Genomic DNA, 23,583 nt, shown 5'->3' with positions numbered 1-23,583 from the left:
TCTTCTCTTCATCCTTTTATCTCCAGCTCTTTGTAAGCTCACCTTACTCCTCTTCTGCAGCCGCTTGGGCGAGAGGCTTCTTGTGCTGGTAGGAGAGCCTACACACACAGGACCATCGTCATCATCCTGCACAAACAGAGTTTAAAAGCTAGAGGTGAGGCCCTTCATCAGCATAAACCGCGTCTAGATCATGTCCAAGGTTAACATCATTCACAGTAGGAGTAGGAGTGATATGCCCTAAAAATTATACCAAATTGTCAGAGAAGTTCACAATATCCACATTTATCATGATATTCTAATATTCACATGTGGAACACACAAAATATGACAGGCGGTTTTGAGATTTTTTGACTATGATGACCAAATTGTCGCACTAATAATTACGGAGCACGGGACTGACAATGATAAATTATGCCAACAACTACTCAAATCTAAATGGAATTTGCATAAAAATACGGCATTATATTATCCAAGAAAACAAGTGTTTAGGTTATATCAAGATACTCACGACATTCAAACTGATGACATTATGAAGGTTCACAATCGTGATACTTTATCGATATAATCACCCAGTGGAATATTACAGGGAATGACAGGGAATATTAATTTAAGACAGTGATCTAATGTATCAAATGTTTGTATAATTTCTCTAATCTACAAGTAAAAATAAAATCAGTGATAAAAACTAAAGTTCCCACTTAAAAAAAAGTGTGCCTGTTTGTTTTTACAGTGAATCCAGGCAGCAAGTTCTTTTATTCCATGAAAGAAACTTCTGAGATCTTGCATTAAAGTGCCATTAAGTGTGGAAGGCAACCCTTTCACTTGGCAGTTTGAGCTGCAGTTGCCTTATCGAATGGTTCAGCCCTTTAAGAAAACCTGAGCTTTGAAAGAGCTGACAGCTCACTGATAAAATATGCAAACAATAAAAGGCCTTGCAGGGTCAGGACGACATGACAGACTACAGCCAGACGCCTACAATGCAGACAAAACAGCATTAAGCAAACTCCAAATGTGAAAGCCTGATTGCTTCACTATGCAAGTGTATGGTACGATGTAGGCGCCCTGGTACCCAGTTCGGCCCAAAAATGGTCTGATCTAAATGACTCACCCTTTGTTTCAGCCTGCTCTTCATTTCTTTTATTCCCTGCTTGGCGTGGCTCTTGGCCTTTGTTCCGATGAAAAGGAAATACACTTAGCTATGTCGAGGAAACAACAGAACCCAGGCTGGCGTGGCAGAGACTAGCAGAGGTACTTACGTATCGGTAAACAGTTTTTACAGCCGGACTGGCCTTTGTGACAGCAGTGTTTATGAGAGCGCCCCCTTTCTAAGGGACAGAAAAATGAAAAAAAAATAACATAATAATCTTACATCAGCTATTACAAGGTAACACAAGCCAGAGTTGGTAAAGCACAATCAAACCCCAGGATTTCTCTTTCAAATGGCAAATATATTGGAGACAAAGCCATGTTCACACCCCAGCAACACCTCTTACTGAAAACACTTTCTTACACACGTCTGTTTTACCACGGGAAGGGAACCTGTGAGTGAGAAGCTTGAGACCCAAGTGTGCCCTCGCTGTTTAACCATTAATCGAGGGATTATGCTTTTGTTTCAACAGAAGACCCACCTGCCTGTCAAGAGTATGTGCATATTTATGTCTGTGGTCGTAAAAGACCAAATCAATTGCTGAAGCACATTACAATATATGTGATATAATGTACTTTACAAATGTGCCTCAGACAATAAACAGAGTATTCATGTCAAAATGTATCACATTACTACACAATATGCATCAGGAAGGGTACCAAGCTAATACTAATCAGTAATTAAATACATACAAATAATAATACTTAATTAAAAAATTAACCTAATGTATAAATAAAACATGCAATATTTACCAAGACCAGACTGCTTACCTTCACCGTTTGCATCCATTGCTGATACGATCTTGAATTAGCTATAATGCAATTCATACAATTAAATATTGCTGCACAAAATATCGTTACACAAAATGTGAGAATGTCTGTGAACGGGACACCAAAAGCCACCCAGGAATTTGATAATGCAGTTTCATCTAACGGAATGAAATGGGTGTCTATGAAATGGCAGGATTAGGTGTTAATATTACGTTCAAAGCAGTAATTAGCAGTAATTTTTCTCTTTCGCCTTATTCTACTCATTTGTCCGTGTATCTTTTATAAATGTTTAGTTGCATGTTTAATTTGCTTATGTCATGATACCACCCACCCACACCAAAAGAAATTCCTCGTACTTCTCTGTACTTGGCAAATAAAAAAAAGATTCTGGTAAAAAAAAAAAAAAAAAAAAATTCTGATTTTGCAGTTATGTTACTACCCTGTCATCACATCGCAGTGTGCAGAGCAAATCCTTAATCGGTGAAAATCATGGAAATACTGGACTTTGGAAAGAACGAGTTCTTGGAGGGGAAAAAGGCAATGATACACTAAGGGGTAAAGGAAAAAAATCCAGGCTTGTGTGTTTCAAAGCAGCAGGAATGTGGTCACTCACACCCACAGAAGCCCCCGTCCGTGATCTCCTCCTCAAAGATGTCCGTAAAGCCTCGCCCTGCGTTCAATTTCGCCAGCCTGCCATCGATGAACTGCAGCCGTGAAACAAAATGAAGATCAATGTTATTGGGGGGGGGGGGGGGGTACTTTTCATTCTACCTGTACAACACACACTGAGGGGGTCCACACAGACACAGACATACACACATCAAAATTCACAACAGCTGCCAGTTTCGGGACATCGTTTCCAGACAGCCTGCCATGCATTCTGAGGCCTCATGTCCTCCTGTGCTATGAAGAGCTGACAAAACCACATGAAATAAACAAGATGTTACCGCTGAGGATTTCCCCCTTTAAAATGTAGACTCGCACATGGATTATTACACACTCATTGACCCGTTAACTTTTAATAAGACACTTTAATTGAAATGAAGCCTTACCACGGCAATAAAAAAAAAAAGCCCTTTCTGATTGGTGGCTGGGTATTACTATAATATGAAGAATGATTTGTTCTGCTGCAAGTCACAGGGTTAAACCTGGGACTGATAAACTTAAGGGTAATATAGAGCGGGCCGGTATAACCAGGGACAAGCCACTGCAGGCTCCCTCGCTGAAAACATTTACTAAAGTGAAAGACATCATTGATGGATGGTGGGGAAAAAAAACTGAAGAGGAAGTCAAACGGACTACATGGCACGTTTCTCTGGGAAAAACAGCCGCTGTTTCACAGCGCCACTGCCAGCGATCGCCGCGTGTCTGCAGGCTTATTGGAATGGCATAATTTGAGAGATACATGACCCACATGGACGGAGTCCAAGGTCAACTGCGCTTTAAAGGACAAAGAACACACACAAATAAAAATGAGCAGGGAAACGTGCATATCGCAGGCCGAAACGCTGAACAGGCCATAAAATAAAGCAACAATAGATGGCAGAGTTAGCTGTTTAACAGACATCACCAATGATCCCATTGGATCAGCAGAGTGACCAGCTTAATCTACGTAAGCTGGTCACAAGACATTAAGGACCCACTCAGGGTGTAACTACATGGCAATGTTTCATCCGTGTCTTTGGATTTACAAATATCTGTTTGATTATTTTATGCAAGAAAATCGGAATAAGAGGTTACAAATTATAACATAAAAAACCTGAAACATCAGTTTGGCCAATGGTGAGACTGTGGTGAAATGGTGCATCTATAACCAACTGCCATGCCGAAAGATGTCTCCTGACAATGTGAGCAAAGGTGAAATGGGGGGGGGGGGGGGGGCAAAGAAAGCAGACTGCTACTAGCGTGTCTATTTTGGGTAGGACTGCAGTTCATGATCAGACCGGTCTATGGTAACCAGGGGCCATGCTTCTCTCTTATAAAAATGAGAGGAAAAAAAACGGAGGCGGCAATGATAAACGAACCCTGAGCTACTGCAGAAGAAGGGGAGAGAAGGGATGTCTTTGAACTGCCGGTCACTATCTTCTCCGGGAAGGTTACGCCTGTGCTGAGTGTCAAAGCACAGCTTTATAAACTGCCGAATTCTTTCCCCGGCACAAAGGCGCATCTGGTGCACATCCGGTTTAAGGCTGCGCGCTTTACTAGGGGAAGAGCTCCTCAAAGCGTCAGCCTGCCAAGATGCACTGACGGCTGACATCCACAATCAGAGGCTGTTCCCACTGATAGCACATTTCCGAAGATGAGTCTAGAACTAAATGATATTACGGGAAATAATTGGCTGACTATGGCTCCATCAAAGCTATTACGCACTAGACCCCCCTCAAAGCCTTTAGCAAATATATCAAGCAGAAGTCCAGAACGTCAGCGTTACATTATGCAGATAGCTGTCAATGTTATTTTTAATCATTTTCCGTGTTACTCCTCACACCACCAGTACACAAATATAAACATGGAGTACTGTGAGAAAATCCAGTAAGAGATAAAAGTAAACACAGAGCTACGCATTTCCTTGACACACAACAAACAGTTATTCTCTACATTTAGATGTATATTACTTATGCACATACCTGTTTGAAAAGCTGGAGGTTGACGGCCATTTCCAGGAAGCATCTCAGAGTGCTGGAGCGATGTGCCACAAAGCTTTCTTCACAGAAGGTGATCGGTTCTCCCTGTTTTTTTTTTTTTGGAGGGGAGGGGGGGACAACAACAAAATCATTATAACAATCTAAATTTCAACATCAATTCCTCACACTCGTGATTAGGCGAAAGAATTTGCATTTCATGTCTGGCACTTTGTCTGGTCTTTTAAGTGTGCAGGTAGACTTCCACCATTCATATTTAATCAATTATTTACATATTTTACAGTTATTTGTATTCCCTTTTCCTAGGGGATAACTGAATTAAGTTTAAACAAGATTTACAAATCAGAAATCCGATAAAATGTTGACGCCCATGGAATATCAAACGGTGACGGACATGTGTACTGAATTACCAGCTAAACCTCAGATTTTCCGATCTGTGCTCGGCCCCTATGCACTGATTTTAGGCAGCTCAGAACTGATTCCTTCTTGTATTTCTAAACATCTACCTTACCGCAGTCATCAGGCTGTGGAAGCATGGAAAACCAGTACCTTCTGATAAATAGCAGCGACACGAGTGATGCCGCAGCATGGAACAGCTCAACAAAAACCTAGTACACTCAAGGAGACTTAGGAAAAGGTTGCCCTTGAAAATGCCCCTCATACTCAGAAATCGGACAAGAATGAATGTTAAAACATGTGGGGCAGAAAGTAAAAATACAGTAATCAAATCTCAGATTTTGCTGTCAGTTTTGTCAATACTGAATGACAATGACATCCAGGGGCAGAACTTAATGAGCAACAGTGAACGGAAATTACCCATGTCTTTATATGAACACATTATTCATTCCTTCGGCTGGATCTTAACTAGCCAATTTAAAGCGGAGCGCGTCTCCTTTTCATAAACAACAAAAGGATTATTAGAATAAATTCTACAGCAGAATATTGAGAAGGGAGCATCTCTCAACTTTGGCATCGGTTTGTGTCTCGTTTGACTGGTGAGGGATCGTCTCTCAAGCCTTGGTCTGACTGAGTACCTTATTAACTGTGTTTCTGGGCATATCTGATCTTCTTCCTCCGTGAGTCTTAGAGCTGGCCCTATTAAACCGAAACATTTGCATACCATGCTTGCCACTTAAAGGCATACTCCGAACTGCAGCTACGTAACTTATATCACCGGAAAAAAAAAAAAAAAAACATGCGAGCAAAACATTAATTCTAATTATGTGGTAAACCTGACATTTTCCATTACTGTGAAACAATATACTGAATACTAAGGAGGTATATGGTATTTTGCAATTTATAAACAGCTCCGAAAGACCTTCTGATACACTACATATCTTGACATTGAAACTGGACCATAGAGTTATTCCATATAGGTATTTAGAAAAGTGGCTGTCTGCCTTGTGCTGGAATCTCACGTGCCCTGGATCTCTGCTATGTACGTATGACTGGAGCCCAGGACCAGTAGTACCTACAATATTCCTGCCTGAACTGCCTTAATTCAGCTCCAACAAATGCATTCGTTGACTGACAGCAACCAGGTGAAATCTTACAGGTTTGTATCGCAGGGCATCTCGATAGGATCCGAAAAGGGCGGCCTGAGCCCGGAGAAAGGCCCGGGCCACCCCGTTGCCTGTCGCTGTCGACTGCTTTTTCAGCTTGCTCTTCAGCGTGGAGATCTGGGCCAACGACAGGGATGGGGACAGAGAGGTAGAAGAGAAAAGTTAAATTAACACCTTTGAAATTGGTGGAAAGACTCAAATCCCTATCGGGGTGTGAAGTGTCACATTTGCAGGTCAGCCAAAAAAGCCTCCCTCCTCCCTGATAGCTTATCCTTTGTGCTGCAGGGAGCACCTGCTGGTCTGTTAATTGAGGCAAAGTTGTGTGTGTATGTGTGTGTGTGTGTGTGTGTGTGTGTGTGTGTGTGTGTGTTGGAAGGGGGGAGGCTTGCAGTGCATTCGGTGGTGATGGGGAAGTGGGGAGGGCAGAGTCCATAGCACTTCTTCAAGGCGTCATAAATAACGTAAACGTAACTAACGTAACTAACGTAACGTAAATAAAGCACTAATTATAATGTCCGCCATTTGCCGCTCAAGTGCAGTCCGCCGCAGAATCAGTACTACAACAAAAGCAAGCACAGTACACAGAGAAGCGGCCCTCCTCGTTAGTAACAGAGGACTTCCTTCCTAGATGCTGGTGCTGTCAGACACTGCCTGTTACATAGCTTGTGCCTAGGCGGACAGCGAGTCTGGTTTGGTTGTGCTACCTTGGTAGCAAAAACAGTAGAGTCAGGTCCGAGGGGAAATAATGCAAATGATCGTTATAAGCACAAAAAGAAAGTTAAGGAATTATCTGCATAATGCAGAGGATTCACTTGCATAGATTTTCATGTGTAAAGTTTGCTAGGTCATATTAATCTGATTAGCGGACAGGCACCCCCAATTTTTAAATTTGGCTTAATTCGTCCCACTTTAATAAAGCGACCTTTGCATTTAAATTATTAAGCTGCCCCCCCTCCCGTCAAACTCTCTCCTATGCCCTTGAATCTGATCCAAGCCAGTCCACCATCAATTTGACCAGCATGGCTTTCAGACCATATGACTCTCACTGGAGGAGAGCTGATTGGACAACCAGTGCAAGTCACTTTCCAGTGGGGGTTAACCGTGAGCTGACAGGAGGAGACAAAAACACTAATAACTTCATGATTCATAATTAACACACCGAAAATACAGATGAATCTGTAATTATAGATCATCTGCATGCGTCTTTCAAAACTCGGGTTAAAAAAAGTGTAGCATCTCATTATATAGGGATCCCTGTTAATACGGAAGAAACTGGAAAACTGAAACGCACTTTAAGTGTGATACCAGCACCAGGGTTTGATTAGTGTGCACGCAGAGGCGAGGACCCGACCCGGAAATAAGATCCTCTGAAAGCCTTCGCTGACATCACAGTGCAGTTTGGCAAATATCAGAGTCACGTTACGGGAAGAAGGAGCGACGACAACAAAATTCACCAGTCAAAGTCACTGTAAAATAATCACACTGTAAAAAGAACACACTGCTTTTTGTGCAAACTGTTTTTTGAACAGAACCGACCACCAGGCAAGGAATAGAGACACATCATATACAGGTAAAGGTGGGCAGAAAGAAGACTTGTCTGAGGAAAAAAAAAGTACCCAATTAAAAACAGAGTGAAAAGTGACAAAACTGCAATACCACTGACATTTAAAAATCAAAACCAACAATTTGGCTCTGACAACGGCACGTGTATATTATCTGGCATGCAGTGCTACCGCCGGCACTGTTAATTAAATATTACCTTTTGAATAATACTAACAAGACACAAACGAGGCATCAGAGAGAAGCTTAGCACTACAGGTGATAAACCTATTTGGCAGTGACATTTTTTTAGTGTAAAGTCACATCAGCTATGATCTGATCAAAGAAAGATTCCCCCCATTGGGTCCAATTATAACTACGGTATTGAAGTGGGGGGGGGGGGAATCATTGAGTTATGATATTCATAATCTATGCAGGGAGGCCTTTCCAGTATAGGTCTTTTCCCCATAGCTGTGATCTTTTCAATTTACATCAAGGGAGGACGGAGCCAGATAAAAGCCTGCCGTCCAATTCGCTTAGCCCGTGGAGGGCATACACTGAGCCTCATTAAACTCTATTCCATTAACTTCTGAACAGGGTTTGAAGTGCACCACGTAAAGATCACAGGTCAGGGGTCGCTCAGAAAACAGATCTCCATTTAACTCACCAGCTGGAGATGATAATTAGCAGGTGCATCACTGTCATTTTAAAGGATATCGGGCATTTTTGCCGTGGGGTTTGACTAGACGTCAGCCGCTGCTTGATAGCGTTCTGAAAAGCAGCTACAGAAGGAAAGGAAGTAGCTGAATACAGCAGTGGGCTTTCCACTGAATCCAAACGCCCATTACACAAGCACACACCGGCAAAAAGCACATCAACAAATACCCCTTTCTGCATGTGCTTTAAAAAAATAAACAAAAAAAAAACAAGTGTCACATTTAAAAGTTCATGCAGGTTTGCCGATTTTTAAGCAATTTTAAACATTTTTAATTACGATCAAACACAAACCATTGGTTAACCTGGTTTGTTAATTGATCCAAGTTATTTACGGGATGCAAACGCCGCATATTTAGTCAATTTTTCCATTAATGCTAAAATGAAGAAGTCACACATTCTGAAACTCCTATACAGCCGTGAGGTTTATGTGGGGGACATGAGAGATAGGAGACTGCTGAATATGACCCACAGCATCCAGCAAACCGGGGAGGTCTATTTCCATATCAGCCTTGTGCAGAAACAGTGTACTCCATCTTGGCTGAACTCCACCGCATCCCCATCTATCCTACAACACTGATCAGTATTAAAAACGGATGGATATTCTCCTTCTCAATATTATCGCATATCCTCCATTTAGTTATTAATCTGTATACAGAACCTGACAGACTAGTGGACAGTTCCACCTTTGTAAACCCGTCACCTGCTGCAATGTGCTTATTCGGATCGGTGACTCATCGCTGTCTGTCAGTGGAAATGTCAACAGGCCAATAAGACAGCAGCTAGCGTGTCTTACTCAGACTGTATATCAGCTACGGCGTTAATTTGTGCTGCAGTATTTGCGGCGTTCGTGGATTTAGGAAGGAGCTGACGATGCACTTTTAGACACACCCACTTTCACAATTTAATCACCTCACCTTGATATCCTGTATTTATAACCAAATGAAACTGTGTTCATGCTATATAGCAAATATAACACATTCATCAAAAATGAGGTAAACATGGTTTAAAATGGTGGGAGAAACATGTACACAGTAAAAAAAACCGCTTGTGATTTCAACAGCAACAAAAATGCAAAGGAAGGAAATTATTCTTTACAATTCCAACATTTTCCTTCCTAACATTCTCTGATACTATTTCACCTTAAATCGCTATTTTAAGATAAAATGTTACAGAACAATCACAACACAAAGCTAAATAAATAAAGCTGAAAAATTAAATGACTACCGAAAATAAATAAGTATAAGCTGTAGATATGTTTCTATCCATCATCCAGTTGGTTCTCTAAACCCAATGTGCATGATCCTGCACATATACACTCATTTACAAAACTGTAAATGCACAAGTACTAAACCGCCAAATATTAACAATTGGTGTTTTTTTTAAAAAAAAATAGCTGATATATTGTAATTTGCTCTCTCACAGACACACACGCAAAAACTTGTACATAGACTTCTGGTGCCATATATGAATTTATGTTTGAAATTTACAACTGTCTATATTACAGTAATTAGAAGGAAGAAAAAGAGTTCTGCTCATGAAAACAAATCATTTTATTGCTTAGGGAGGCAAAATTTCAAGGCTTTTGAAATGGAGAAACTCAACGCTATTTTTGCCTTTCTGTATCAAAAGTGCACGATGGATATTAAAGCCCCACATTAACTAAGAAGAGTTGGCTTTTGCCGGATTTCCCATGCTGGATGTACGTGCTGCACATCGCCCAGACCAGAGATGTGCAACAGGTGAGGAAACCTTCAATGAAAGACGAAGCAACACGTCTAACTGCTGTTCCGCGTTCAGTTCAGCTTGCCAGAGAGCCTCGTCGTACCATTAGCCCGCTATCTGAGCAGATTGGCACAGCATCTTCCGAGCGGGTTCGTTTCCACACCGTCACTGGAAATAGAGAGAATGACGTTTTGCGTAGCGCCGACGAGCCGGGATGTTACACAAATACGACGTTTCGGTGCATTTCCGCTGTGAAGATGACAACTGAATTATGCGACCATTAAAAGCGATATGGGGATTCTGTGTATCTATGCATACATTCGCCAACTCCAACTCAAGGAACTAAACTAAACATGTGCATCTAAAGATGATTTAATACGTATTTCAGTTATGTACATTTAAATGTAAATATATTTTACATCCCGAGCGTTGGTACTGTTTTAGCCATGAGACCCATCTATAAAATCCATTTAAAACGCAAACTTTAGCCATTTAATAAGCATATCATGCATAATTCAAATTCGATCTGCAAGTTGCAGCAACACAAATACATTCGTCATGCACCGTGATCTGGACAATTTTTTAATCGTTTTAATAAATGCGATTGCGACATATTTTCACTTAATAATGGAAAGCTGTACTTTCGCTACTCAAACGACCAAAAACAAATAGCAAACAATATCATGTTATAATACATAACCTAAATACAACATTTTCACGAAGACTGCATAACCTTCGTTTACTGGATGTAACTGGATTAACCCAAGAATTACTGACTTGGAAGAAGAAATTAAATGATTTTCTTGTAGCCTACAATCATCAGGATCGCGCACAGTTAACTAAATGCTATAAATGCTATTGTTGCTATTATTGTTAAATAAATGCTATTTATGGTTTTCAATAATGATCAACCCCATGGCGGATTCTGACGGACATTTCATCACGGCCACTGTAATTAAAAACGTAACCTACACAGTTTTTCCTCACGCAGATCATTCTGCAATCCTCAGAGGAGTCTTGCCACAAAACTCGAGATCAACAAACGTGTATAAGTTTCTTTTCGTACAATTCAATAATGCTAAGAACTCAAATATGATTGAAATAGGTCTGTTAAAAATCTAAAATCAGTGGACAAAATACGCCTTAACATGGCTACGGGTTAGCCAGTATTAATTTTATAAGATTTTTTAAGACATTACACGCACAAAGCTTATAAATATTGATTAAATATATTTTATTCTCATTAACAGGAATGTCAATAATCAGCTGGACTCATTTACCTATTTGGATGTTCAGATGAGAAGGAACTGATTTTTTTATTATACCAAAAGTCATTGTACATGCATATATCTACATTGTACATTGCATACTATACAAATCTCAAGCTACCTTTAATTTTTGGGATTTCAGGAGATATACAAGCTATGTGTATATTTCATAATGAGACTACAAAAGCATAAAAAATGGAATCCGCTCAGAGTCAGTCTGGCAAGATGATTGCGGAACAAGTCAAATGCTAGTATTAATCTCTGTCGGACAAGGCAAGTTTGATGGCTTTCCATAAGAACACTGCTAACGTAATTGACTTGCCTACCATGAGAAGTATAATCCCGATTATCCCAATGCATCACCAACACACGGGCAATATACTTAAGTCACACTATTCATAAGAATGTGAAACTTCGACAAAATATTACAAAAAAATGAACAGACTATAAAATGATTGTTAAAATTAATTATATCACATCATTACATGGGTTCTACATTTTTTATATAAAAAATACAGCATAAAATACTAACACTAAAAAACCAGTTATATGAAATAACAAAATCTTAAGAAAAGTTCCTAAAACTTAGATACTATGAAGATTTTCTGCTTAAAAGCATCAGTTAAAAATAATACAGTGTGAAAGAATTATTTACATATTTCACAAAATAAGTTATGGATATTGCTGGCATTTTTTGTGTCGCCAAGTAAACTCCATTCTAACACCAATGCAAATAAATTTAAAACTACTCTTTCCCTAAAAGATTTACACAGATTATTTATTTACAGCTACTCTGAAGGTTTGACACTCTTAGAATGTGTACCAATACAAATTTCTAACAAAAAAAAATACAATTAGAAGTGTACTTAAACCATGTTGCATGCTCTGTTTCCAATAAAAAGAACCTCCGAAATAATTATCAAAAGGGGGCCGCATCCGTTTCCAGCTCAGACCAATTATTCTTCCTATTTGTAAATCTTGAGGATTTTGAAGAACGGAACCGCTACTGGCGTGGAAGCATTTCTAATAGTCAATAAATCTAAAATATTATGTGTGAATTTTGGAAAAATGGCCATTAAGCCTGGCACGCCGCAGCCTAGTGTAGGGACTTGCATTAAAAAGAAGGCACGTAATTCAGGACAACTGTGACCTCTGACCCTTCTAAAAGCAGGACCACTGGCCGGACCATCTTAATAACACAATCCACATGGAGAAGACCCTGCCCAGCCCATAATTAGCCCAATCTCAGAAGCTTTTACTTAAATTAATATATGGCCAAATTCTTTTTTTTCTTCCCTTTTCAAAAGCATAGAAATTGCTTCAGGGTCCAGTTTTGTCATTTTGTAGTTAGGAAGGAAAATGCTGGAATTGTAAAGAATAATTTCCTCCCAATATCATATTCTAAAAGGATCTTTTACAGCACTGGCCTTCGACTGAAAAAAAGCAACATCTTATTTAGGGCCAAAAGAAAGGAGTAGAGTAGAATATTACACACCACGTTCATTACAATTCAAATCGCAATTTAGGCATATAATAAAACTGATTAGCAACACCCTCTTTGGAAGCTAAGAAATAACCTTGCATTGCTCCTCGTTAGTAAGTTGTTAATTAACTTTACCTGAAAGCTGAAAAGGAATGTGCACAATCAGCTCAGCGCCTTTTTAAATGTGATGAGGTCTGACGATTTAACATGATGTGTATGTAAGGTACATTTTATCATTGCCTGGTGAATGATGCCGACCCAAGATCAAAGAACCCATTCGGCTGCTGCTTCATTCATTAAAATGGTGAAAATAAAAGATTCTTCCCTGGTTGGCTTCTCTTCCCTTTTCACAGCACAGTTTGCGAAATAGTTTATGAACAAAATCTAAGCTGGGCAGAGGCAGTGCGTTCGTAATAAATTCACGGGTGATCAATACAAGCAATCCATCCAAAAACACACACAGCAAAGAGTGTGTGTATGGGGAGGGGTGGGGGGGGGTCCTTTTTCATGTCTGTGCACGGATGACAGGCATTTTTTGACCCTAATGGTAGCACCATTTCCCATTCTACTGACCGGTGTCATCAGATCATTAATTAAAGGAAAAAGTGCTGGCAGGTGGCTGGAAAGCTAGAACTAGTAATTGGCTCCCTTCCTCCTCCTGTTTTCAGATTTCTGGCTCTTTTCTTCAGAGAGACAGGCCACTAGGCAGACAGAAATATGCCTACTTTGTTATATAATGATTAATATGAAGATGAAGAGATCGGCATTTCAGTGGCTTTGCTGGCTAATGAATACCACTGGCCTTTTAATGACATGCCACACAACTTCTAAGCACTGATTTGGAATGCGCTACTGATGTTGCGAGGCAGCGTTTTAATAGTAAGAAAAGGCGATATGCAGTCGACTGGATACCCCCCACCCCCCACCCTCATTTTTTTATAGGCAGCTGAATAGTGCTGGAGATGTTTTGGGGGAAACGCTGCTTAAATTTGTCAGCCCCACTTGCAGAGCTGGCCTTGGATGTATAAACAGCGTCTTGGACGGGAATCACACACAAATAAGCAGACCAAGTAAGCCATTCAAAAAGCTACTGCCTGTAACGTTTCCATCACGTTACATAATTCCTTTAAAGCACAGTAAGCTGTGTCCACCGTTTCAGAAGTCACTGAATTACTCTACAGTGGCATTTTTCCAAAAATGGTTCTTGCACTAAGTTAAGATTGGAAATGTACTTAGAAATAATGGTTTAACAGAATAACTGTAACATGAGTCGGTAAATATAAAAACAAATGTCATATTATTATTGCACCGTATACATTTATAATATTTAACCCCTATTACAGTGATGCAAAGCTGTCACTTAATGTCATACCCCCTGCATGAGTCACCACGCAGCTGTGTAGCCAGAGCTGTGTGTATTTTATGTAAGTAGATACACACATGCACACTGACTGTACACATATATACAGTATACATACAGTGCACACATATGCCATACATATCAGTGGAGTCTTGCATGAGAACCACTGAACAATATGAAATGTTGGATGAGCAGGAAAGATGACACATTCAAGGAACTTACCACATCACTTGGCAGGTTCTGTAGGTCATCCGTAGGGCTTTCCAGCATGTTTGTATCAACGTTTAAGATGACCACATCTTCCAGGGATCTACTCTTAACTCTCTGTAACAAGAATATAAGATTACTAAGCTGGTTTCTGTTCCTGTGCAATCACAACGTTTAGACCCAAGACTACCTTTGTCCACAACAAATATTCTCACTCTCAATGAAATTATAACATATACTTCAGGTTAAAAACAAAATTATTAATCCACTACCATCTGATAGCATAGCTTATATCAATCTGTTTTGCCAATTTAAATGTGTTGTGATGAAAGCTAAAGATAAATATTGAGAAAGATATAGAACAAACGCAGCCACAAAGCTGAAGAGTTCTATTCTCATTCATTCAAAGCAAAAATATTTCAATGCACCCAAGAAGAAGAAAAAAAATCATTATGTATTTATTCCTATAGCTACTAATCCAACAATTATTTTTTATACTGCAGGTGGAAGAAAGCAGAGTGCAAATTCCTCGCTTGACACTTCTGACAGTCACTGCTATGGAGACGTGCATGCAGATCTCATTTAATTATATGCACTCAGATAGGAGGACTGTCACTAATGGCACGTGGGATAAATACAGCCATCGCCAGCACTGTCAGGTGTATCAAATTCACATAAAGGACGGGGCCATAAATCAACTGCCAACCAATACACCGTCTCAAAATAATGAAACAATAGCATTTTTTGGAGGGGGGGGGGGCTTTGGTTCAATTCTAAACACATTTCATGGCCATGGAAACCTCATCATTCATTGTAAATATGTTTATAATTTTTTATGCATACAGTGATTTGCATTTTCACATTCAAGAATGGTTCTAAGGTTACAACAAAGAAATGAAAATGAGGTTTTGCTAAACGCTGTAATGAATAGCGTTCAACAGGCATGGCAGAGAGCATGCGAGGGCAGTGCCAAGCAGGGCGGAAAAATTCTCTGATAAGAAGAAATTGTTAAAAATTAAATATGGTGTAAAATGGCTACATACCTCCAACAAACTGAGATGGACTCCAACGAGATACGGCATGGGGGCACTGTGGGCAATTAAAAAAAATTATAAAAAATTAAGCTCTATAAATACGCTAATGACTACTTAAACCCGCTACTAATAAAAGAAACATATCAGAGCATGTTTCACTTAACTACATATTTTCTGTTATTCACAAAATCTCCTAGTGTACAAAATATTTAAACTCATGTGTTTCCTAGCATCTTAATGGGAAGACTGGGTTTTGTTATGGTAAAAAGCATTAGTGTATTTCAAGCCTATTCTTGATGGTGGAGGATTGGGAATGAGTAAATAAAACTACAGGCACTGAGAAAGAGCATATCCACTGACAGTAGCTGAACAAACAAAGCATGTGCATTCTGGGGGCAAAATGAATCATAACCAAGGGAGCCTGCAAAGTGAAATTTTGTTAGCCCACTGCAGTATTCCTAAAATCGTTATTTAACGCTCTAAATGCGATTAATTATAGAGCATTACTTCTCATGTTTGTGCGCAGAGGCTGCTGGACTCGGTAATTAGATGTGCCTTGTGTAGCCCAGTTGGTGTGGTAGCTGTTACCGTGGTTGTGCAATCAGGTTTCACTGTAAATAAGATGTGTACAAGTCCCTGGCAGCATCTGCGCAGCTGTGCACACAAAGGACCGTATTCAACGGCCTCCTTTGCCTAACCCTGCCATGAAATTTCTGAAATATCGGCAGCAATTCGGTTGCAAGGATATAGAAATTTAAATACCATTTGCTTATTCTATTTAATAATTTAATACTTTATTCTGAATTATTTTTATTTAAACTGGTTATTCTTGTTGAGCAGATTTATGCAATTATAAATGAATTCAAACACTTAGGGGTAATATAAAAGTGTATAAATATTTCACTTTGATACACAGTCATGGTGCACTGAGAAAGAGGAGCTTAAAAATCAAGCACTTAAATTGGCTAAAGAATCTGCCCCTTGTCATATCCACAACCAGTCTCGGTAGCTGTATCTGACATTACGTAGCTGTAGACGTCAACACTAATTGCAGTGAAGAACGGCGCATGTGGTGTGCATGTGATTTCATCAAGGTACTGTATGTTCCAAAACCAGCCTTCTAGAGACATGACTGATATTAAAAAAAAAAAAACCTTGAACGTTATGCTTTTCAAGTGCAAAAAAATTCAAGAAATACACTGACTTACATAACCAAAGTCTGTCCTTAAATGCACGGCAAGCTAGAGCAGGTATTAAGCACGTGGTTTAACAGTAACAGCTTGTGCAAAACGCATGAATTAAGATGAATATTTATAACGGGCCGTGAGATTTCTCCGGCGCGTCGCACAGTCATTGACTACGGGGCTCTGTTGGAGCGGCAGAGCGCGGCACGCGAAAGCCGCTGAGGAGGCAGCAGTGACCTTACCAGCAGTAATCCAGGAGATGTGGAGGAAGCACAGGGATGTAAATGTGTTGCCAGTACATTGGATACAGCATGGCAGCGGACCCGTGAACGCATGCAGTTAACTGAAGAATGGAAGCAAAAGAACAACAAAAAAAACGCTTGGAGAAGCAGCAACTTCTGGGTCAAAAAAGGAATGCAGTACAACATGAAACAGACTGCTTTAAGGGGAACTGGGCGCACGGAGAACAGCGGCAACAACAACACAATATACAGAACAAATGGGCCAGAACTTCATTCATAAGACAAAATTAAAATACCACATTTGCCTTCAAAATAAGAATATATCTATAAATGAGTTTAATGTTGATATACAAATAAACCCAGAGTTGTAAACCATGTCAGTGTGATCGATGATGCCTGTGCCTTGTCTGCAAATAAAGTATTCAGAGGGAGCTTTCCCCTCGCACTGTGGATCCTAATGACCAGCGCACTCCTGTTTGCTCATCTTCCAGATTAAAATAACATGATTAAATATGGAAAAAGAACAGAGGTCTGAAGGCTCCTCGGGGATATCATCAGGGCAAATTGCCAAAGAATGAAACATGAGCTCTCCGAGAGAGACTGGAAACTGGAATGATACCAGGGGACCAGTATGTTCGACAGTTGGAGCTCCGGTAATGTGCGAACTGCAGCTCGGGCTATCAGGAGACCCGGCTCTCCGACACGCACAATGTCACGATTGTCCAGCACGCTGGCCTAGCTAAATGCCTGTGCTGCAGCACGCAAAATATACCCTCGGCACCTGCCTGCACATTGGTGCTTATATTGAATATTTAAGGATGTTTTTTTTTTTTTTTTTTTTGGGGGGGGGGGGGGAATCACTCACTTTTGCTGCCATTGTCCAGGAAAAAACAGCTCCAGTCTCCTAATTGCTAAATATTTATGACGACTGATGTCTTTCTTCATATGCACACTTGTTACCTATGACACGTACTTTTGGGGCAATTTTCAAGCAAAGCTCATGTTCTGTTTTTTTTTTGTCATGTTAATAATACAGTCCTATATTAAATTCTAAACACAATTATATAAAAAACAGTGTACATGACATATCAGTAAAAAAAAATATTCCGAGTAAATAAAATAAATGTTTTATTTTTAATCCTGTGAAGGGCTCTGATCTTAAGAACACTGCAATTTAAGGAGAGAATAAAAACAAAGAAGGGAAAAGCTTCACACGTTCATCTTGCCAATGACATTGTAAACACTTTGCCTCTCATCTCTCAGAGGAAATAATTCAATGGTTGGTACCATGAAGTAACGGCCCACAACACTTACTAACACCAATTACTTCACCACGGCACCAAGGCTAGGCCAACTGGCTTGATTTATTCAGAGGTTTAAAGGGATTCTGGACTTCAGATAACGGGGTGGGGGTGTAACCGAGATACAGTTAAAAGCACATCATGCATTTGATTCCTTGACCCCCCCCCCCCCAAAAAAAACAAAAAAAAACCCTTTGCTTGAGGGTAAGGCTTTGGTTTGCAACACAAATAATTTCAATGAAGGTAACCAAATTCAACTGTGGCATTTTATTTAATTAGTAAAGCCTGAATCAAAAGACAAAAAGATAAGACAATCTGGTAACTCTCTGGCCCTCCGAACACATTTTCTAAAATCCAGTAGCACAAGTATCTCGACAAAGGATTTGCCAGACAAATAATGAATGTTGAAAGTCAAATAGCTTGTATGTTCCACAGAGAGAGATTCCTTTCAGTAAAGAACTATATAAACAATTCACTGGCACAACTGGCTAGATTTCACCTGCTGAGATGAGCATTCACATTAATGAGATGTCTGCACAAACTGATTGCTCTTCCGCCAAAACGGTACACAACTTACACTGAAAAAAATGACGAAAAATAAGCGATTAGGCTATCAAAAGCTTATGATCAATCCTACAGCACATCAGCTGCTTAAATACAAATACTGTTCTCTCATAAGCCTTGTATGATTATGCATATTGATATACAAATCTATATACCTACCACACTGAGCACAACAGATCCGTGACATGAAGGATATTACCTCACAAATGCTAACGTGAACATCAGAGGTAATTTTCTTTGGGAAATATTACGCTTTAAAATAGTTCCAAAGGAGCAAATCTTAATTATGATGGAGAAAGTATGCCACTCACACCTATTACGTGTTTTTCTGACATCTTCTGTAGTCAGATTAATAAACTATTTTGTGAAGGAGCAGAGTGGAGAGATTTGCTAGAAAATTAAGAGACAGGTGACTCATTCAATAAGAAGGGGAAATACACAAAACGTTGATCTACAAAATGGCATTCTTGGGTTTAAAAATGAGCAAAAAGGGAAAAAGAAATTCTTTGGATGAAAATGTAAAAAAAAAAAAAAAAAAAAGTAAATAGGAAGAATTCCTACCAATAGCTTTACCATATCGCAATCAAACAGGGCTTCAAGAGAGGCAAGACATTTCCACTTAGTCTTTTCTGAGGCTCCAATTACCACTGTTCTTTCTTGGCTGACGAATGCCTGCTTCTAGCCAGGTAACGACACAGGTGGGCCCAGTAACAAGTAGGTGGCATTAAAGCGACCAGGAGGAGGTGCGAGCCTGGGAACTCTGGGTTAGACGAGGCCACACACACACACACACACAGACACACACACACACACAAAAAGGGAAGAACCGCGAGCAAGGTGGCACAGATCGGAAAATAACCCAGATTCACAGGGGACCTCTGGGAAGAGATCGCAGCCCTGTAGACAGCACTCCGCAGGGAAGGGGGGAGAATGAAAAGGGGGTTTAAAGGGAAGAAAAAACAAAAAAAGTGAGAAGTCTGAAGCAGAGCAACCTCTACGGCTACCACTACAGGCCATGGAGGATCAGTTCTCGTTAGCATAACACTGACAGCATGATGAGAAGGCTGCTGTCAGACTCGAGCCCAGCCGGCCCACACCAGGAAAATGTGTGGCGGGCCCCAGTCGGCTAGTTAGGGGAAATCTGATGCAGTACAATTATACTGGCATACGAGAAGCCGGCACGCTTGGCTGCATCTGCAGCCGACGACACGTCTTTAAAAGGTGGTGTGCGAGTGTGTGTGTGTATGTGTGTATAAACAGAGTGGTAACTCCTCACCTCTGGTCACAGACCAGCAATAAGTCAACTGATGCATTGTTGTAAAATCATGATTTATGCCTCCGCTTTGAATGGGCGCAGCCGTGCAGTGATGTTCTGCTACACTGGCACAGCAGGTTCACCGGGGGCCTCGGCTTTGAGGTCCGGCCCACAGCATGCATAATAAATGCACTTTCTGCTATTTATTTTTTAAATTTCTCTCTTTTTTTTCCACATCCAGGGAACTCACTGGAACGACGGTGGCCTGTCCAGCTGGACAATGCAGCAGCCAGGACTGAATCCTCTTATACATCATTCACTTGGGAAACCAAGCCAAGGAGGGGGGGGGTATTCACAGCACTGCTTATTGCTTTACCTCACTGCGTACTTTATTGCCTAAGGAAAGTGCATGTATATGTATAGGTACAGATTACACACATCTAGATACACACATCTCAAGCTTACACACACAGACAGACACACACACCATATTCAAACCAATACAAAGCAAAGGTGGTTTTTCCAACAATGCATCTGTACATTAGCTTAATATAGCCATTATAATGTACCTGCATTAATATAAAATAACAGGAGGAGTATTTAAATGGCATACACTTTATACTCTATGCTCCCGTGTCATGGAATGTGCTGTATGGGTGCAGCAAATGTGAGAGGGATGAATTTCATAAACACCCCTCAGCATGGCATCGCCTTCGGGGAGTCCTCAGATCCTGCTGGACCGCAGCCTCTGCTCTGAGATAGTGAACTGGAACGGTATGAGATAGCGTGCGGATGACATCACTCGCTCGGCCCCCCCCCCCCGCCGCCGCAAACTGTCATAAACATTTGGACTGGAGCCAGTGTACGAGATAAGCGATGACTCCCTATGCAGGGAAAGCCAGCCTGGCACAAAACATAACTCCTCATTTAAGGGCTGCTAGATATAAAATAGTGCAGGTAAGAGACAAATAACCTCATTCAACCTTTGAGTAACGTGTATTTTTTATTAGCATAAATAAGAGCCGTCCCTTGTTCTGTTTTCGATCAATACACTGACTTTTCCTCTTCAATGAGTCGAAACTTAAATGAGCAAAAAAGACGCAACGAAAAACTCATGTTTCAAAATTTCTGCATACTGCACATTCAAAAGCCAGCTGACGTTCCTGAAGCACGTTAAAGGAGACAAAAGGTACCACTCAACATGCTTTTATTAGCAAGAAAAAAAAATGTAAATACATAATTAAACAAGAGGCTATCAAGAGAGGAGGTACTTACAGTGCTAAGCTTGCTTGAGGTAATAATTATTCGTCGTTCATGCAGCATACTGGCATAGAGTTGCAGCATATTATTCACATCCACAGCAACAAAGTATTCAGTCAGGTTTCTCTGTAACAGAAATGGGATAATATTTTACATGGATCGCTCCGGACACCACAGCACATGGGAGGAGAGACTGACACCATGGTAGAAGAATGATAAACAACAATATGAAAACAGGTAAATAAATAGGTAAATGAATGAAAAAACAAACCAACAATCAAATAATAAAATGCTTTTACTGGCTAATGAGGAATAAATGCGGGAAACTTTGGTAATGAGATTTTTCCAAACAGTTAAAGTTTTAAAAAGGAGCCAGACACCAAAGTACTCTGCTACCCAAAATGGGTTTTTAAAACCACGTATAAGTTAAAAGACAATGATTCTGGTAATTCATAATGTACCACTGAAACCCTTATGAATGAACGAACAAATGAACTAAAAAATAAATGAGTGTATTAAAATGTTATTTTATTACCAGAGTGATTTCATTGATTTATGAGGTTCTGTAATGGCAAGACTACTTACACTTTCAGGAATGGTAGGAAGTCCATTAATATCAGGAGCTATGAAGTACGAATGCTGGGGGAGGGGGGGAGAGAAAAATAAGAATGGAATAAATGGGCAGAAAAGGACCATCGCTGCATTCCAGACGTCTCATACTCCCCTGTCTCAAGGACCATATAACTTTATCATAGCTACACCTCTCATAAACTGACAAGAGGCCACACAGCCACAGTCTCTTCTGCAGGTTAAGGTGCGCCATACAAACAGGGCAACAGCTCCTGACAGCAACATATGTTTAAGTGCTTGGATCACCGCAGCGTAAGGCAGGACAGTCATGGTCCAAGTTGCCGATCCCCAAGCTAGGGCACCTTTTGTAGTGCGCCCACCAGTCCCGCACGTTGTCAAAGTCCGCTGCGCTACCATGTGTTCCTTTCCGTCTCTCTCCACAACCTTCCCCATTACACCAACACGAATGTCTATAACAAGCACAACAAGTATCCTGAAAACAAGAGAGCAACCAACCTCTGATCATGACCCCCCCCCCCCCCCCCCCCACACACACACACACACACACACACACACACACCTATTTTCTTCTGCACGACCAGAGTTGCATTAAAGGGGCAACAAAGCCTGTCTTTCGCAAACCAAAAACAGCAATAAGAATAACAACAAAGATGGCTTGTCATGCAGTTAGTGGCTGTCCCATAGCGTGTGAATGCCCACCACCTGGAAAGCAAGTGAAAGAGCACCAATGAAACGACCTGTCCCACGGCTGTCAATTATTAGAGAGGAGCAGGAGCTGCCCACAGCTGGGTTCAAGAGCAGCACAGCACACCTACACTTAGTAATCAACCAGCTCTCTGGGGGCACAAAAAGCCTTTTTATAGAAGCCTTAAACCTGGACTTATTTCATTCATTTTGGACTCCTGGAGAAATCACGTGAAGTCAAGGGCAACATTGCTTTACAGGAATATTAAACTATATAAACTCACTTTAAAATAAAACACAAGGCGTACTCTGATCACTCCTAAATCGCTGCTACTTCAATAACGGCATTGCCCGTTTTCCCTCGCCCATAAGACATTATTTCAGATCCTGCCTTATGCGATGCGACGTTAAATACGAGTCAAGCATCAAGGAGACTTGATAACTAAGACCGATTTCTCTCCCCTCCCCATTTACTGACGAAGTAAAGAAGCCCAGCATAATTCAGAAAGAGAATACAGCAGTCAGAACACCATCAATCATTAACGAAGCATGATTGTCTTCCGAAAAAACACAGGAGAGACAGACACCGAGACCCAGGACAGTTTGTTTTGTTATATTTAACAGACAGAGGCTGATTCGGGCAGCACTGGATGGGCCCTCGGCTCCCAAGTGAACAGAGCAGCACTTTCTGGATTTCTAAGGCGCTATCCGCACCCCGGACACCTCACTCACCGGCTTCGGGCTTCGGGGCTTGTTCACAACCTGCCCAGTGGCAATGTGCAACTGCTCGTTCTTTCACATTCAGGAAGAGAGCAAAACAAGGTTCATACTTAAAAGGGCAGAAATCTATTTCTAGTTGGCGTCATGAAATAGCAATAAGCTTCATAATATTCTAGTCTATCTATTATAAATCAAGCCTCCCCCCCCCAGTATACATTTAAATGTAATCCCAGTTTTTTTCCCCTCCTATAGTAACTTTACTGGGGAGAAACCATCTGCAATTTCTTCAAACACACACAACAGCTTGCATTTGGACTCTGAATCAACTTTA

General features: G+C 40.6%; 1 protein-coding gene across 5 annotated transcripts in view; it reads right to left on the bottom strand.

The window, feature by feature from the left end:
- Positions 1–23,583, bottom strand: part of dennd1b (DENN/MADD domain containing 1B) — a 73,337-nt gene that overhangs the window by 11,749 nt on the left and 38,005 nt on the right. For 3 of the 5 annotated variants that reach the window (XM_048976110.1, XM_048976109.1, XM_048976111.1), the window contains exons 8-20: positions 23,265–23,324; positions 21,843–21,896; positions 21,273–21,383; positions 16,878–16,978; positions 15,461–15,506; positions 14,433–14,534; positions 6,113–6,238; positions 4,545–4,646; positions 2,531–2,621; positions 1,918–1,958; positions 1,257–1,325; positions 1,109–1,165; positions 43–126 (exon numbers count right to left, since the gene is read on the bottom strand). In XM_048976110.1, the coding sequence (XP_048832067.1) occupies positions 43–126; positions 1,109–1,165; positions 1,257–1,325; positions 1,918–1,958; positions 2,531–2,621; positions 4,545–4,646; positions 6,113–6,238; positions 14,433–14,534; positions 15,461–15,506; positions 16,878–16,978; positions 21,273–21,383; positions 21,843–21,896; positions 23,265–23,324 (1,044 nt within the window). The remainder of the gene's footprint in view (positions 1–42; positions 127–1,108; positions 1,166–1,256; positions 1,326–1,917; positions 1,959–2,530; positions 2,622–4,544; positions 4,647–6,112; positions 6,239–14,432; positions 14,535–15,460; positions 15,507–16,877; positions 16,979–21,272; positions 21,384–21,842; positions 21,897–23,264; positions 23,325–23,583) is intronic. The other 2 variants (XM_048976112.1, XM_048976113.1) reach the window with 1 other exon arrangement.

Source organism: Brienomyrus brachyistius, chromosome 15, assembly GCF_023856365.1.
Source record: "Brienomyrus brachyistius isolate T26 chromosome 15, BBRACH_0.4, whole genome shotgun sequence".
NCBI lineage: Eukaryota > Metazoa > Chordata > Actinopteri > Osteoglossiformes > Mormyridae > Brienomyrus > Brienomyrus brachyistius.
The sequence above is the reverse complement of the archived record's forward strand: the minus strand, read 5'-3'. Positions and strand labels throughout refer to the sequence as shown.